Source organism: Mauremys mutica, chromosome 9 (assembly GCF_020497125.1).
Source record: "Mauremys mutica isolate MM-2020 ecotype Southern chromosome 9, ASM2049712v1, whole genome shotgun sequence".
Taxonomy (NCBI): domain Eukaryota; kingdom Metazoa; phylum Chordata; order Testudines; family Geoemydidae; genus Mauremys; species Mauremys mutica.
Window position 1 is genome coordinate 57,184,850 of NC_059080.1, and position 18,091 is coordinate 57,202,940.

The 18,091-nt window shown below is 46.4% G+C and overlaps 1 protein-coding gene across 3 annotated transcripts in view; it reads left to right on the forward strand.

The window, feature by feature from the left end:
• Positions 1 to 18,091, forward strand: part of DGKD (diacylglycerol kinase delta) — a 118,790-nt gene that overhangs the window by 23,030 nt on the left and 77,669 nt on the right. For all 3 annotated transcript variants that reach the window (XM_045031322.1, XM_045031323.1, XM_045031321.1), the window contains exons 2-3: positions 3,687 to 3,797; positions 4,592 to 4,672. In XM_045031322.1, the coding sequence (XP_044887257.1) occupies positions 3,687 to 3,797; positions 4,592 to 4,672 (192 nt within the window). The remainder of the gene's footprint in view (positions 1 to 3,686; positions 3,798 to 4,591; positions 4,673 to 18,091) is intronic.

Below are 18,091 nucleotides of genomic sequence, written 5' to 3' on the forward strand. Positions count from 1 at the left end.
CTTGATCTTATCGCCAGCCCTTTCCGCCCAAACCCACCAAACTTTTTACTGAGTTGTCTGTTTGCCTATAAATAGAACAGCAGCTCTCATGCAGAGATGGGCAGCGCTAAACCAGAGGCTCATTCTCCCCCGAGCCGTGTGTGTGAGAAAGAGCAAGAACCGTGTGGGGTTCTCGCTGGCCTTTCATGTCTGAGTTATGTAGCGCTGAGGTTTTCTGTAGTTATAGACTTAGAGAGTGACATAAACTGCTTCTTAAGGGAGGGGCGAGGTGACCACTCTGTAGAGTATTTTTTCTTTTTTTTAAAAGAGCTTGATTTAAAGGAAGAGATGGAGGAGTGCACGTCTCTTGCAGAGGTGAGTGACGCCTGTGGAGGTGAGGGAGCATCCTGATCAGATTGGGAGCGGGATGTGAGCAGCAGTACAGAAGGTAGAAGGAGTGAGTGGAACAAAATGGGGATTGTGAGAAAAAGCAGAGATGCCTTTCTGTTACAAACTAACTTGTACTTTGACTGCGGGCTGGGGAAGAGTTCAAGCCAGCCAGGAAGCTGCGGGCTGAGCCTGGAAGGGTCAGATTCTGGCTGCTCCCAAAGCAAGTGTGTCTTGGAACAAGGAGCACTGGAAGAAGACCTTGAAATAACCCACTTGGTGTATTCTGATATCTATTGGCATCCTATAAGCAGGCCTCCTGCTTGAGTGCTGACACTGGAATCTGTGGGATTTGCTTCCAGGGATCCTTTAGATGATTTGTCTCATTCTCTCCCAGACACCAAACCCAGAGCCTGGCATTGTTTGGTATCTGTTCTCCCCCCTACCCCTCCAAGGAATGGAAAAGATTATTCCTTGTTTCTGTCAGAATCCCAAGAATCTCTCCCCTCCCACCATCTGTCCACGCTTGCATCACCTTCTCGCCACCTTGTGCGCCGCCCCCCCACCCCCCCAACCTCCCACTTCTGACCAAGAAGGACTGCAGAGGACTTTCGGCAAAGTCTGTCAGATGCTGCCCCCTTATCTGTCCATCTTAAGTATTTATATGGCCCCCAATATCTGAGCATCTTCCCATATTTAATGTATTTATCCTCACAACAATCCTGAGGCAGGGCAATACTATTATTCTCTTTTTACAGGTTGGGAACAGTGAGACTAAGTTACTTGCCCAAGGTCACACAGGGAGCTGTGGTGGGGCAGGAGATTAAATCCAGGTCTCAAAAGTCCCAGGCTAGCACCACCCTTCCTCCTAAGCATCTAAGGATGGGAGTGATTCTAGCTACTCCCTCTCCCAGGAATGTCCAGCCCCTCTTGCAGTGGGGGGATCAGACTAGGGTCACTAACTGAACACAGATTTCCTGCACAGCGCTGCATAGCACCACCTCTAGGCCAGCCCTCTGGTCTTGTTTCTGAGCTTCTCTGCAGAGGAGCAGCAGCATTCAGATTACCTTGAGATTTTGAATAGTCCTGATCTTTCTAATATTGTGTATTCTTCTGGCATATATTGCCATTTTGACATGTGGAAAATGGATTTCCAGAATGCCTTTCCGCATTCTTTTTTAGGGAGTGTGGAGCTGAGAGGGAAGAGGAGGGCCTTTGTCATCAGTTAGGGCTTTGTCTTTAGTTTTACAATTTTTGATTATTTTTAGTGCTCAAGAAAACACAGATTTTTGTCTTGCTGGCTGGAATGAGGTTAGGCACAGCCAGTGAATCAGTATCTCAACCAATAGCTGAGTCTGTTAGGGTGGGGCTGTTGAGGGGAAAGAGCACTAGTAGCCGGGCCTCAGCCTTGTGAAAGTACTTGGGCCTACAAGCTAGCATCTCCTGGTTTGTAGAGAGTGGAGTATGGGCCTGTGGCAGAGCGCAGTTGTGCTTGCCTGTAAATTCACCAGCTCAACATGGAAGCACTTCAGCGTACAAGCTGGGGTGGGGATTGAGATGGTCTTAGCGGTAGAGACACCTCTTCAACCTCAAATAGAGATGATGGGGAGGTATTGATGAGCTCGTTGGCAAGAAACCACTCTTCTCTCTTTCTGGTGGTAGAAGGGCACTATTGAGGAGCACAATGTCTGGGCCGGACATATGGAGGAGCCCACTCCTGTCCCACAGGGTTTTCATTGAGAGTATTAAGAGCAGTGTGCTGCCACTCACCCCATTATCACTGTCTAGTTTGAGGTTAGCTTGACCCAATGCTATGGAGGCGTGTAGTGAGTCATACTGATGTTTCTTGTACTCAGCACTCTCTTTCAAAGGGCTTTTTGAGGAAACTTTGGCTTTGAGTTTGGCAAAGGCCAGTTTGCAGAAAGTATTAAAATCTGCATTTGTTTAAGAAAGCAAGGCCCCACGTTACAGCTTTACACAGCAGATTAAGCACATTAAAAAGCAAGTTTAGTGCCCTTGTAAGGATTCGTAAAAAAGCATTAAATCCTTGGAACAATTCAAGAGTATTTTCCCACCAACTCTCTGATGGATTTCACATTGGTGTAGTAGCTTGTCAGCAACTATGCAGTGAGGGTAAGGTTTGTGTCTTAACTGATACTCATCAGTTGACTTGACTCTCTTAGAGCCTGTGTTTCATTGAGACCTCTAGTATGTTAAATGTGTGTCATTTTCCTAGTCTGCAGTTAGAGAATAACCTGTCATACAGGATTACCAAAGTATTTGTTCTTTGTCTCTTAATTGTGTGTTATGTGATAGGACTGTCACTGACAGATTTGGGTTACTGGGGGCTATGTTTCCCTTGGAGGAGAGGAAAGTGTCCTGGAGCATTGACACCCTGCACAATGGCTCTTGCTGTTCTGAAGCACTGGCAGCATATATGCACAGCCAGTAAGATAATGTTGAAATCTTTGTGCTAACTTTTTTGCGTTTTTCTATTTTAAAGGTAGAAACTGGAGGTTATTTTAATGTAGCTCTTGGTATCCAGCATCTACCCTTTGCTGGAGTAACAGATATATTTGTTGATGTAAGATGAAATGAATGTGTAAATATAGCTGTGTAGCCTTCATATGCATAGTATGTGAATGAGTGTATGGGGTGTGTCTATGCTTGTGTGTCATTCTAGCTATGGAGCAATGAAAAAAACCCAGAGCAGTGTGCGTAGAGAGTTTTGGCACTTCAGCCCTGGGAAATGGCAGCCAGCCAGAGAACACTGAGGCAATGCCAAGAGTATCTGAAAAATGCCAAATGCTGAAGCTGTAGGCTTTTCCTGCCTTGCTGTTGCTTCTCTCTTCACCCCTGTATGCCTGCAGATTACCTCCTGTGCTAGTTAAATGTTGATGGCCTCATATAGCAGGAATGGACAGGCCTGGTGTAACCAGGTGTGTGTGTTCATAGTCACTCTAAGATCACAGGGTTCTGATTGGACATGGCTGGAGTGTGACCCCAGTGAGTATGACTGTTATACATTCTGCATCACAGTTACACCTGGAGAAGATCACCTGAACAGATCTAGGATCTGTGCCCCTGTGAAATCATAACATCATAGTGTCAGGGCTTGAATGCCACCCCAGGATGTGCTACATTTTCTGTTACAGTCCAAAACATTGATAAAATCACCTGCTCAGTTGAATGAATTTGTGAAGTGTTTCCAGCAGAGGGTGCTAAGAATACTGATATAAATCTGAGTAGTCCTCTTGTGGTGTGTATTGGAGAGGGTTGTATGTAAATAAAATTTCACCCTATATTTTCTTGGCTTCTAGACTGTCATAAAAGAGGGGATGCTGATGAAACAGACCAGCTCATTCCAGCGCTGGAAGAGGCGATATTTCAAACTGCGAGGACGAACGCTCTACTATGCAAAAACTGCAAAGGTGAGGTGCTGAGTGTGCATCTGAGCCAGAGGAAAGGGCGGCTGGGAGGATGAAGGTGTATGGGTGTATGTGAGCAGTGAGCCCTCGATCCAGGAGAGAGCAGCAGCCCTTGAGGTGTCTGTCCATAGGCTTTATCACAACAGAAGCCTTCATTTACTCAGCTGCACAGCTTGAAATACCATGCTCCTTTGTATTTAAAACACAATGAATTTATGGGACTCCAGCAGTGATGCTGTGTGTCAGACCTACCTCTCCATCCTCTATAGTTGGGACTGAGCTCAAACCCAATAGGAACTGAAGTAGGAGGGAGAAAATGTGGATGAAGGGAAGACGTGGGGAACCTAGAATTTGCCATATCAGCGACCTAGAGCTCTGTGTAAGCTCGAAAGCTTGTCTCTCTCTGCGACAGAAGTTGGTCCAATAAAAGATGTTACCTCACCCACCTTGTCACTCACCTTGTCAGTATCGTGACTGACCGTGTCTACTCTTTAGGGCTGTTAATTTTACTCCTTTCATAAGTACTACATTTACAGCAACAACAACAACAAAATGTAATTATGTCATGAAAGTGATCCCTGAGTGTTGACTGAGAAGGGAGGCTGGGGCAAATGTGGGCACTGGTGCATTCATGGAACTGTTTGTGTGTCCCATTTCATACTGTCAGTCCCAGTCCTTTTCAACACAGATCCCTACTGGAGAGTATGGGGCTGACATTTATATAGGAACCCCATTGGGGATGTTTCTTACACACTTGATTCACTGTTCCTTTTTTTGTTTTTTTGTTTTTCCCTCAGTCGATAATTTTTGATGAGGTTGATCTGACAGATGCCAGTGTGGCAGAATCTAGCACTAAGAATATCAACAACAGCTTCACGGTAGGATTTATCAGACCACTTCCATCCTCCCTCCATTTCCCCCCTTCTCCTCACTTTCTAAATCTGAAGATTCTGCCTGGTTTGAAAAGCTCTCAGCTCCATTCATGGCCTCCTCCCTGGGGGAAGTCTAACAGTGCTGTTCAGCCATTGTTGAAAGGGCAGCTTCTGTACTAACCAAGCCATAAGAAGATGCTGGACCATGGTACGTGGTTTGGTTTGTGGCAGAGAGATTCCATTATTACCTGCTGAGGGTTGCAGTTGTTTCTACATTATGGTACACACAACTGAATGTTCCTGTTCAATGCAGGTGTATGATGAGTGCAACCTTATGGCTAGATTTTTGTGCAGAAAAGTCAAGAAATATAAATGTATGTTCCCCACAGCAATTGTAAATCATCCCCCTTCATACATGAAATATTTTGGATGACTGAGTATGCTGTTAAATCTATATCTTTAAAGATACACTTGTTAAACACATGTTTATTGGGCCTCTCTAATACTGTTCATTTATATAGCAGGACAGCATAATTCCCGCTGCAGCAGGAATTATGGGTGAAGTTCTGTGGCGTGTGCTTTGCAGGAGGTCAGATTAAATGAACGTAGTGGTCCTTTCTGGCCTTAGAATGTGTGAATCTATATATGTGTCATGGCCAAATTACAAATTGTAGCTATAAAACCCTAGGGAGAGGAGGAAGTAAAAGAGATCCTACAGAGTTCACAACGAGCTGCATACTGATGTGTATAGTGAGAGTAGAGGAAGATAAGAGATAGTTAAGGTAAGGTTGCAGAACTGGGGCTAGTTCTGTGTATGCCTTTGCCAGAGGATCCTGGCAATAGGTATTAGCCTTATCCCAAGTTGTAGCCCTTTGATCAGATGGATCTGGACAAAGTGGCTATGGCATAAACCCTAGAATCTGGTTAAATTCCAGCATTTGCTCATAGAAGGCATCTTCCAGTCTGATATTCAAGGGCTCAGAGATGGCCTTGCTGAGTCTGAGAGTGAGTACCCACACTACTCTCCAGAGTCCAGTGATTTCTATACAGGACAGGGAATCAAGAACCCTTGAGTTCTAATCCCAGCACTGACACGTATTCTCCCTGTGGCTGTGGGAAAGCACCAATGCCTGCCTCAGCTTCCCAATCTATAAATCAGAATAATTTTATAGGTAAAAACTCTAGTGAGGATTATTTACAATGTGTACAGTGCTCGGGTAATGCAAACGTTGTAGAAGTGCCAACATTGTTATTGTATTAGTTGTGGTAATTTGGGAACATCTCTCATTTCTGCCAGGGGCAATGGATGTATTGTGGGGAGGCAGAGGGAATCATCATGTTGCTTATACAACTTCCTGCATCTGAGCACAGCTGTGAAGGAGGAATCGCTTCCAGGACAGTGGCACCAGGCCATGCTACTCCCCTGCCTTTCCTAGGGGCTCAGGGAACAGGAGAATTAGCTTGGTTCTCAGGAAACAGCAAATGGTGCTCTGTCTCTCTGGCTTATGTATCATGGCTGCTCAGGTAGTCTGTAGGAAAATATCTGGCCTCTGTGGCTTTCTGCCTGTTCTATCTATTGAGATTCATACGTGGGTTTGACTGTGGTCCACCCTGAGCTATAAAAACTACTCTGCTAATCAAAAGGTTGGGTAGTTGTTATACTGTTTGGTCTGCCACATCACTGCAGTCATTGCTTTGGATTCCTCAGAACCCTACAATTTTCTCCAGTTCTGTTTGTGAGTGCTCTCTGATTTCCCTTCTGTGTCTTCTCAGCTCGCTTCCCCTCCCAAATGCAGAGTTTTTGGATCCATTTTAAAAGTGCACTTAAGAGAGAACTTTTTCCTGGTTTTTCAAAGCAAAGAGGTTTACTAACAAGTGTTGGTTTAGATCCGAGATATCAAACATCTAGTGTTATCTAACAAAGGCAGTTGTCCTTGCATTTCATAAGTTCCATTTGTCTTCACTGTAATGGAAAATTTAATTTCTGACCTGGCAAAGACTGGCCCTTCTCTGAGAAAAGCAGCTCCAACATCCAAGCAGTTGTGCTGCTTAATGGGTAAATACTGCACTTCAAGTTCAGACTAGCAGTTGACTTAGTTTCAGGAGATGGGCCCAACTCCCAGTTAGTATTGCCTCTGCTCCTAAATCTACTGACCATGTCACCAACCCTTAATAATAAAAAGGTTGCCATCTTCCTGGATTTAGGCAGGGTGACCTGTTTCTTGACACTACATCTGGTCTCCAAGCTGGCCAGGGCTCAGCACCCTACTCTGTCCTCTTGTCTTACAAAGAGTGGTACAGTTAGAGGCACTAAAGAGTGGATCATCTGTGTGAGAGCTGCATGAACAACACTCTTTGATAGGAGGAAGCATCAGGGCCGGCTCCAGACCCCAGCGCGCCAAGCGCGTGCTTGGGGCGGCATGCCGCGGGGGGGCACTCCGCCGGTCGCCGGGAGGGCAGCAGGCGGCTCCGGTGGACCTCCTGCAGGCGTGCCTGCGGAGGGTCCGCTGGTCCCGCGGCTCTGGTGGACCTCCCGCAGGCATGCCAGCGGAGGGTCCGCTGGTCCCGCGGCTCCGGTGGACCTCTTGCAGGCATGCCTGTGGAGGGTCCGCTGGTCCCGCGGCTCTGGTGGACCTCCCGCAGGCATGCCTGCGGATGCTCCACCGGAGCCGCGGGACCAGCGGATCCTCCGCAGGCACGTCTGCAGGAGGTCCACCGGCAACCGCGGGACCGGCAACCGCCAGAGCGCCCCCCGCGCGCGGCGTGCCGCCGTGCTTGGGGCAGCGAAATTCCTAGAGCCGCCCCTGGGAAGCATGGGAGCTAATGAAGGAGATGGCAAGCAGGGAGGAGATTGCAAAAAACGCAGGGCAGGAGTGACTGGAGTAGGAGGAGAAGTTGGGGAAGAGGTTGTGAGGAAAGAGGGGACAGAACACTGGGAGGAAGGGAGAAAAAGCAAGGAGTAAAAGAAGCAAGAAAGAGAGTGGAAAGAGGGATACCTGGTGTGAAGAGAAGCCACAGGATCGGGAGAGATCAGGCAGTCAGGAGAAGTACCTGAAGATTAAGGGCTTTGTCTATACCAACATTTTAATTTACAGCAAGCTGGGATGTGAAACTACCCCCACACTAGCTTGCCACAGACTGTCTGTGTGGACCCTGCTGCAATGCATTAACAGTTTACTAATTCGCTTTGATCTAGACATCTTTGAAACGGAATTAGATCAAAGTGAACTAAAACTGTTAATGCACTGCAGCAGGGTCCACAAGGACAGTTAGTCCATGGCAGGCTACTCTGGTGTAGATTTACATTCCAGCTCACTGAAAACTAAATGTTCATATAGACAAGCCCTAAGATAACTAGCACAACAGATTTTGGTTCCATTTTGGGAGGAGAGAGGCTTGATTTGGTTTTAGCCCAAGGAAAAGGTAGTGCCCATAAATCAGGGAAATGGGCAGAAGGGAAGATGTTTTTAAATGCTGGGAATTGTAAGATGATACGTTTGGGGAGAGGCAACAAGAACAAAGAATGCTTATGTGAATTAGATGAGGCAGAGTTGATGATTAGAAACACAATGCAGGTAGGATCACAGTGCTCTGCAGCAGACCAGGGCCAACATGGTGATCTGTTGCATAAATAAAGGAATACAATTCAGATATAAAGATACTGATAAGTCTTTTATGTAAGACATTGGTAATATCTGGCAGCTGATTTCTTTGCTGTGTAGAGGTAGCTAAAAGGGAGAAATAGAGCAAGGAAAGGGTATAATGTGATTTTATTTATTTACTTATCTTATTTAGGTTTCTTTAGTGTATGTCGCCCAGGTTTGAACTGGAAATAGGAGTTAGGAGGCCTATTGGGAAACACTCCGATCCCAGATTTGGCTGCGGAGCCAAGTGGTGTGATGGGAGCAGTTAACAAATGCTTTTTAAAGGAAAGCCCAGGGCTGAAATAAAAAAATCGATTGTGTATTTCCTGAAGAGTAAAATGTACCTGCCATAACAGGGGATGGACTAGATGGGCCATTGGATCTTTCCAGCCACAGATCCTGTGTCACTTCCAGCCAACAGCTGTGGAACTGGTTTTCCAGTTGTTTCTAGCAGACATTCTTCTCTGGGATCTGTTTGGACTTTCATTCAACTTCTGCTTCTAGTGACCTTTACGCAGATTTCAACATCAATTCATCGTCTCAGTTTACTCAGAGCCTAGCGGTTCTGCAGGAGAAAGTTCCCAGATGTCAGCTGTGGCAGGCAGGCAGTGTGTGTGTGAAGAGCCTTAGTGGTTTGATCCCCCTGTATTGATACTGTCCTGAACGCTGCTGATTGGAGCTGATGCACAGACACAGCACACAGTGGGGCTGCCAGTAGCCCTCCTCTGCTGTTAAAGTCTGGTTTGTTGAAGAGGTGGAGCTTGAACTCCTGGACGCCTCCATAAACTCCTCTCCACCCCCTCTCCGTTGGGACGTACCTCTCAGCTCTGGCATAAAACAGGAAACAGCATATTATTACACTCAGCGCCTGCCTCCCGGCTTCACTGCCAGCAGAAGCAAATCTGTCCCAGCTCCTCCTTACGCACACAGCTAATCATCTTGTGGAGAGTGGACCAGTGCTCCAAGAGAGTGGCTGCAGAGAGGAATAATCCTATTAATTTTATGTCAAACAGTCGATCGTGTTTGTTCTGAGATGGAGGAGATATGGTCAGGACCCTCTAATTTAGAAAAGGATTGAATATGGGTCTTCAGCTTTAAGACCAGAAGAGTGAACAGGGTTTGCTGGACTAGGCATCAACAAAGACAGCACTTGCCCCTGGACAACCGCCCACCAGGAATTCAGATTCTTTGGAGTAAGTGTACTTCAGGCTCTCTGTCTTGTAAAGTGAATTATACTCTCCTCTTCTGTGCTGATGCATATGTAAAAGTTATATAGAACTGGAATGGGTGTGCAAAAGTGAATTGTTGCCTGTGGTACAGTTGGAAGTACATCCTATTTCATAACTGATGAGTCCCCTGAACCAGGGTCACAGGGAAAGGAGCAGCATGGTAATTCAGGTTAGAGAAATATCTTACTCCAGTGGAGTATTCTCATCTTCTCTCATTGGTATGGGGAAAAGGGACCAGTTGCTGTAAATTTCAGGAAGACGTGTATGGAATTGCTTGCACTCACAAATGAGAGCATGTTGTCATTTCTTGTGAGGGGGAGGGTACATAGGACATTGTCCTTTTCCAGCCATTCCTCTCTGGAAGCATGTGAGATCATAACAAGAGGCAAATATGGCTATCTTCTTGCTACTTTACACTATCATCATCAGGCAAGTAAGATGACAGCACCTGCTTGATGAAGTGGTATGGAAACGGATATTTTCCCCTGAAGGTGAATGTGTCTGCTGTACTGTCCCAGAGTAACCTGCACTCTGTCACTGGAGAGTAGCTGGTGTTAATGTTTTCGCTTAAGAAGCTTGTCCTTGAATGAAGGACTACTCAGAACTGTTGCAGCTAGCTATCAGGCTGGGAGTCAGCTCCCAGTTTGTTGGCTCATTAGCTGGGTGTCTGTAAGGCACTGCTGGAACAAGAGGAACCAGGATCAAAGGTTCCTTGAGCTGGTTTGAAATGTAAGCACCAAGGAAGAACATGTTACACCTCTACCTTGATATAACACCACCCGATATAACACAAATTTGGATATAACGCAGTAAAGCAGTGCTCCGGGGGTGAGGGGCTGTGCACTCGGGTAAATCAAAGCAAGTTCAATATAACACGGTTTCACCTATAACGTGGTAAGATTTTTTGGCTCCCAAGGACAGCGTTATATCAAGGTAGAGGTGTACTTGTTTTTATCAGGAGAAGAAATATAGGAACTTCTGTTGTAAGCTCTTTGCAAGAAGTCAGATTCAGCCCTCGAGACCAGGGTCAGACATGACTGTGTCAGGATACAGCAGAGAATTCCTTGTGGTCTGCAGCTACCCTGAACTCCCCAAGACGTCAGGGACATAGATAATGCGCTTCTGGGAATAACCAGTCTTGTTGTATGTAGAAGGGGAATCTCCCGCCCCCAATTCCTCAGCACACAGACACAAGCTTAGCACAGTATGCTTCAGGGAGTAACCTGGCTCTTCAGAGTAATGGGGATGAAGGCACAGAGCAGGGGAGGAGAGTTTCCCCATTCCAATACATACTCCATAACGTATACAGTCACATACTTCAGGAAGCCACCAAACTTAGTGGGGAGGTTGCCCTCAACCACACCATTCTGTACACAGACGGTGTGCGTCAGGGAGGTAGTGGGCTCTGGGAGGGTGGGCGTTGGAAAGGGACCAGCTGCATAGTCTCACAAACAGAGGGAGAAATTCCCCCATCTTCTCCCTGTCAAAGTATCTTCTATAAACAGGACAAGATCACAATGCAGTCTGAGTAACCAGGCTCCTGAGCGGATTGTTGTCATTCCCACTCCTGCATGCATACACAATTTAAAAAATTGTACATACTCTGCTGATACGTTTAATATCTATAGTAATACTGGTTGCTTTCAGATTTTCCTCTCTATCAGAGTTATAAGAACTGAAAATAAGGCTGCAGACAGGAAATGCTGTCTTCATTTTAACTAATGAGACTGTCACTGCTTTTCCCCCTCATTCAGTGCAGGCTGTCCCCAGTTCCTATTATATTTGCTCAAGTTTCTAAATACTCTGTTGCTTTAGTTATTTGCACACCAGTCCTCAGTAAAAAAAAAATTGTGCTGGAGACAGGCCCTTGGTAAACAGACATTTCTGACTCAGTGCTAGCCTATGAAAAGAATCTTTTAGAAATCCTTTTCCTGTCTAGGATTCCAGGACTTTTAATCTGATCTCTTGCTGGAACTGGTTGTTAGTCTGCTCACACAGGACATGCAGAAGTAGAGAGAAGCCATCTAAGGGAGGTCTTGTGGGGCATTGCTTCAAATACAGAGGAAAGAGCTGAATGGTCCCTATAAGAAGTTGTACTGCTGAGATTGGTGACTCTTCTTCTTCTTTAGATTACAAGAACACCCGAAAATGTGCTAGGTGTTTCTCAGACAGATGAAAATGCTGTTTGGAAGAGGTGAAATGTGACTCCACATCTCTGACACATCTCAGGGGCAGGATAAATAGGGAGTTTTAAAGTGAAGGAGAAAGCTATGAGAATGTTTGTTTGTAAAGGGATTTTATTCCCCTACAAGGAAATTGATTGGTATGGAATTAGCACCTGTTCCTGCCCTTGTGCCTGAACACTAGCAGCTTTTGTTTTCTACTTTGTTTGCTCTTTGGTAACCTTAGTGCATTATATCCTGTGTTTAATCTACCTTCCTGAGTGAGTTTACAAACTCTCTGCCTATCCCTGAAGAGCAGGAAAAGGCCAGAAGAGTCTGAGGGACACTAGAAGCCATTTCAGAACATGGCAGATGTAATTTTGAACTGGAATTGCAGTAGAAGAAAAGGGCTTCTTGTGCGGATGCACACTCTTGAAGCCTTGTCTACAGCCAGGAAAAGGACCTGCAGCTGACAGTTATCAGCAAAGGCTCTCCTCTCATTCCCCCCTCTACTGATGTTCAAAATGGTTTAACGGCTATTGTAGACAGAACAAAACCATCCTGAACACCATGACGCTAAGTGTGGTAAGCCACTCGGTTTGTCATGCTTTCAGTAATTATGCTGAAAACAGTGTACTTCCTTTTGTGCTAGCAGCTAAGCTGTTTTCAACACTATTTAAGTGAGGGGCTGTGGGGAGCTATTGCTAACAGTAAGCTGTCAGCAACAGATCATTTTCCTACTGTAGGCAAAGTCTTGTCTTGCTCAGATTTTATTAGCTGCTAGCCGTGACAGGTATTATACCACCAAGACAGCAGCTAATAACAATAGGGAGCATTGACTTGTTCCTCAGTTCATGATTATTTGCTTCAGGGTGAATGACTTGGAAACTTTCTCTGAAATGTCTTTAGCTTCCCAACTTCACCTTTATTTCAGAATTGTGTAGTTCCATTTGGGAACATTTTTTCTGGAAGGACTTTGTCCTGTGGAAGTACAAAGGGAAGAAAGGGCCTTTTCCCAGTGCTCTATGGAATAAGTGAGTAGGCAGAGATTTTCACCGTATGAACTGACTGAGCTTTATACCTGCTGACCAGTGATGAGGACCTTTCAACACACTTCCTTTCTGATTATAGGAGTCCTGGAATCTACCCTTGTCTGTGCTCATTCCGCTGACTGCCAGGAAGAGGAATGCCTCTTGTTTAGGAACAGAGTTTCCAGAGGCATATAGGAATGTGACCCTGGGATGAAAGATGGTCATTTTCCCAGAGAATGCTCTGTCTTGTCAGCTTTCCCACTCCGGCATCAGGGAAGAAGATGAGACATCAAGATGTAGAATAAACAAAAATTAAACTTTATCTGGGGACATGTTGTGCCAACAAATACTATCAAAGGCAGGGGGCTAGTGCATTTATTGCATGTAGGCCTAACAGATCTGGTATATATCAGAAGAGAAACACATCTGGTTAATTGAATCTAGTCCCCAAAAAGTGGTGCAACATAGTGCGTGGCTGAGGGGTGAAAACATTATCTATCTCTCTGTCATCTGGTCTAACCTGAAATCTGCCTGTTCAGAGTTAAGTCTAAGAGCTGTGTAGAATCAGAGAAGATTAGGGTTGGAAGAAACCTCAGGAGGTCATCTAGTCCAACTCCCTACTCAAAGCAACACCAACACCAACTAAATCATCCCAGCCAGAGCTTTGTCAAGCTGGGCCTTAAAAACCTCTAAGTCCAGGGTCAAAGTACCAAGGGTGCTGCAGGTTAGTATTCAGGTACGTAGGGAGTGCAGCTCTATCAAAAAAATCTTATTGCTCAGGCTTTAGCAGGTTCTTTAAAATATTAACTTGTCTTTTATCAGATGGAAATGAAAGGTAGTTTCCATAGGTGGAAACTATCTGATTGTCGGGAAAAGATATTTTCATTATAAAATAACTACATTTCTCTGTGAAAGTGGTGAGTTCTGTCTGGGATGAAGAATGTTCAGTGTGGCATCTGGAGATGAGGGGAGAGGTATGGCACAATTAGGCTGTGAATGCTAATTGGGAATATCCCAAACATAGGTAGTTTCATAAAGCTCTAATTCACTGAACTCTCTTGGACTGCAGCACCGGAACATCAGGGTTTGGGTGCATTGGCGGAGCTGTGTGAAGGGTGCATTGTAAAGCAGGACAGAGGCACATTGACAGAGATGTGTGGAGGAAGCCATGCTTCAATCCCTCATCTTCTGAAGCATGAAAATTCAACAGAATTTACTTCTTGCTTCCCGAAAGAGAGAGTCTTGCCTAAATTGTGTCACGTTGTTATTCCAGCCTGTAGAATTGTGATCTCAGCCTTCAAATTCAGTTGTCTAATTGACATTAATGAGATACACTATGACAGTTTGGGAGAGCTGTGTATGTACAGCTTATGAATTCTGGCTGATTTTATGATTTGCTGTATCATTGAATAGCTCAGAGGATGTGGTGTCAGCCCTGTGCCATCAGGAATGGTGGCATGTTCCAGACCAGGGATAAGAATAGCTCCCATTCAGATGGGAGCACAATAGGACAATCCGATGGACACACCCTAGGTGAAAACAGTTGTCTCCAGCTTCTTTGCAGGGGGCTGGGGTTTGAAGCAGAGGACTTTCCCAAGAAAAGGGAAACTATGAAACTTGGCATTAGTGCTAGCCTTTAAAAACCACAAAGGCTGAGAGAGAGGAACAAAAGGAGTGTGCTTGTGTAGCACAGGGATCCCTTTTTGGACTGCAGGACCAGTCAAGGAAGAAGGAAGCTGGCTGCTGTGGGATAGGGGAGAAGAGCGAGATGTACACACTGCATGATTCGAAGGAGATGCGATGGGCAGAAGTGGGGATCCTGGACACCCTAGGTAATGGTGACCGAATCCCAAAGAGTGCTCGAGGGATCAGAAGACCGAGGCAGGGAAGGGTGTATCGATGTTGTGTTGTTTTATCTGGATCTGTAGATTTCTTGTGCTATCTTGTCGCTATTGGGGTACCCTGGGGGGTATAGAGCAGCTGGACCTTGAGGTCCCATTTCTGTGAAGGAGTAATGTAGTCTGTGCCTGGGGAGTGTGCTAGAGAGGCCAGAGAAAGAGACAGTGCAAGGCACCTACTCGGAACAAGGGAAGCTTAAGAGCGCACAGTTCCAATTCTGCAGTCCCCAAACACAGCAGCCTGCTGAGTGTTACCAGACCTGTGACACACGCTCCTAATCTGAAGTGTAAATTGCTAATGCAAGGCTGAAGTTTATGCTTATGCTCCCTTTTTCATTGCCTGCTCTATGAATTAACATACTCATTGAAGGAACAGGAGCTGCTTTAGCCATGCTTAGTCCACTTTATACTTTGGCTTAGCAGCATGTCAAGCAGAGAATCTGCCATACACCAGGGAACTCCTTATAGTCAGTCCCATCAATATTGTGCATTATGAGCTTTAGCAGCAGCGTGCTTGAAATATGTTAGTGCTGATGAGTTACTGGTCTTGCTGGTAAACATAACTATCTGTTTTTAGGTATGTCATTATTCACTTTACAACTGTAGCTGCTCCAGGAGCTGGAGCTGATAAGTGGCTGGGCCACTGTAATATTAGAATCATAGACTATTAAGGTTGGGAGAGACCTCAGGAGGTCATCTAGTCCAATCTCTTGCTCAAAGGGGGACCAACACCAACTAAATCATCCCAGCCAGGGCTTTGCCAAGCCAGGCCTTAAAAACCTCTGAGGATGGAGATTCCACCACCTCCCTAGGTAACCCATTCCAGTGCTTCACCACTCTTCTAGTGAAATAGTGTTTCCTAATATCCACCCTAGACCTCCCTATAGCAAGGTGAGACTCACCGGTGTGACGCCTCCTGCTGGTCATCCTGGGAATTAGCTCTCCAGCTCTGGAGTGCCCTCTACTGGCCCATGTCCCGCTTGCCTCAGACCCCCGTGTGCCTCCCGGACCCCGGTGCCCCTTCCCTCAGGGTTCTGTCCTCTGCAGTACCCCCGCAGTCTCTGGGTCTCCCCTCCCAGGGGAACCCCCAAGCCTCTATCCCCATCTTGCCTCAGTGGCTACTGCCAGTCATCATCTAGCCCCCCCACTCACTGGGGCAGACTGCAGTCTGTAATCCACTCATCACTGGCAAGGGGGGTTTGGACCTGCTGCCTTTGCCTAACCCTGGGCTGTACCTCTGCAACCGCAGTACCTGCTCTGGGCCTTCACCAAGGCCTGCAGCCTGGGGAGTTGCCAGGCCGGAACTCCCCCGCTCCTTTGCCCATCCCCAGCCCTACTCACCCTCAGGTACCCTGCTCAGTTCCCAGGCAGCCCGGTCCTTCTCTCTCCAGCGAGAGAGAGACTCTCTCAGCACCTGCCTCATAGCCCTTTTATAGGGCCAGCTGTGGTCCCTTCCCCAATCAGCCTACCCTATTGGCTCCCCGGAGCAGCCCTTTCCCAGGGCTGGTTTAACCCCTTCAGGGCCGGAGCAGGGTAACTGCGCTGCTACACTCCCCCACTGCAACTTGAGATCATCGCTCCTTGTTCTGTCATCTGCCACCATTGAGAACAGCCAAGCTGCATCCTCTTTGGAACCCCCCTCCGGGTAGTTGAAGGCTGCTATCAAATCTCCCCTCACTCTTCTCTTCTGCAGACTAAATAACCCCAGTTCCCTCAGCCTCTCTTCATAAGTCATGTGCCCCAGCCCCCTAATCATTTTCGTTGCCCTCCTTTGGACTCTCTCCAATTTGTCCACATCCCTTCTGTAGTGGGGGGGGACCAAAACTGGACACAGTACTCCAGGTGTGGCCTCACCAGTGCTGAATAGAGGGGAATAATCACTTCATTCGATCTGCTGGCAATGCTCCTACTAATACAGTCCAATATGCCGTTGGCCTTCTTGGCAACAAGAGCACACTGCTGACTCATATCCAGCTTCTCATCCACTGTAATCCCCAGGTCCTTTTCTGCAGAACTGCTGCTTAGCCAGTCGGTCTGCGGCCTGTAGCAGTGCTTGGGATTCTTCCTCCTTAAGTGCAGGACTCTGCACTTGTCCTTGTTGAACCTCATCAGATTTCTTTTGGCCCAATCCTCCAATTTGTCTAGGTCGCTCCGGACCCTATCCTTACTCTCCAATGTATCTAGCTCTCCCTGCAGCTTAGTGTCATCAGTGAACTTGCTGAGGGTGCAATTCATCCCATCATCCAGATCATTAATAAAGATGTTGAACAAAACTGGCCCCAGGACCAACCCCTGGGGCACTCCGCCTGATAGCGGCTGCCAACTAGACATAGAGCCGTTGATCACTAACTATTGAGTCCGACACTGTAGCCAGCTTTCTGTCCACCTTATAGTCCATTCATCCAATCCATACTCCTTTAACTTGCTGGCAAGAATACTGTGGGAGACCGTATCAAAAGCTTTGCTAAAGTCAAGATCAGAGGTGGGCAAACTACAGTGGCCCGACCCTGAGCTCCCGACCAGCTCCCTCCCTTTGTACATTAAATCACTGGCTGTTTTGAATATGTTAGGAGCTCTTGGGGGATTCAGGGTTCATAAATTTGTGTGCAGGACTGTCTGTTTGAACAGGATGTGAGCAAAAGGAAGCAGCCAAAATTATCAGGTTCTGTCATACACCCACTTTTGGCTACCTTCAACAGTATATCGCACCAGGACAGCTATATTTAGCAGAATCATTTCAAGTTCCTCTATCACTCCTTTTGTGTCTTTTTGCAACCAGCTCTGTGATTGGGCCAGAGTGTTAACTTGTTTTTCTGTCTCATGTGGTCACTGAGCTCACCAGATCCACTCTGATAAAGCAGAATCATACTGTGTTTGGCCAAAGCTGCCACTTCAGCTCTGAGAAGTTTCTGGGCAGCCAGGAAATACTGGGGAAGGACCAGAATGAAGAAGTCAATGGGTAAGGACTCCTTTGAGGGAAGCAAGCTGAGAGAATGAAGATTAGGCTTCACTCTCACTGCTAGGAGGAAGAAGGGAAGTGGCTCAGTAAAAGAAAACACAAAAAGGTTGAAATGTAGCAGAATTTCTTTTTACATTTTGGTTTAAGGAAGGGAATCCTTATTGGGTTAGCTTTCTAATGTAGAGGTTCACAGTTGTTCACTGGGGACTGACATCCAGGGGAGTTCAGTCTGTTTTTTTAATGTGAAATTTGAGATTTTCCTCACTTGGTTCCATCATTTGCCAGCTGGCCTGACTTGAAAAGTCAGTTGAGTTAAACTGGTGATAACTTTTTGGACAGAGAAGTATCATGGTGACCTAACTGGCATCATCAGCCAGAAGGGAGTTGGCAAACCTGGTTGGTGGATGGACTTCTTGGTGAAAAGGTGCAGGAGATGATGCTGAGTCCCTGAGAAGTGTTAGGGTAGTGTCAGCATCTAGCCTCAGGGACTCTGTGGGTATGG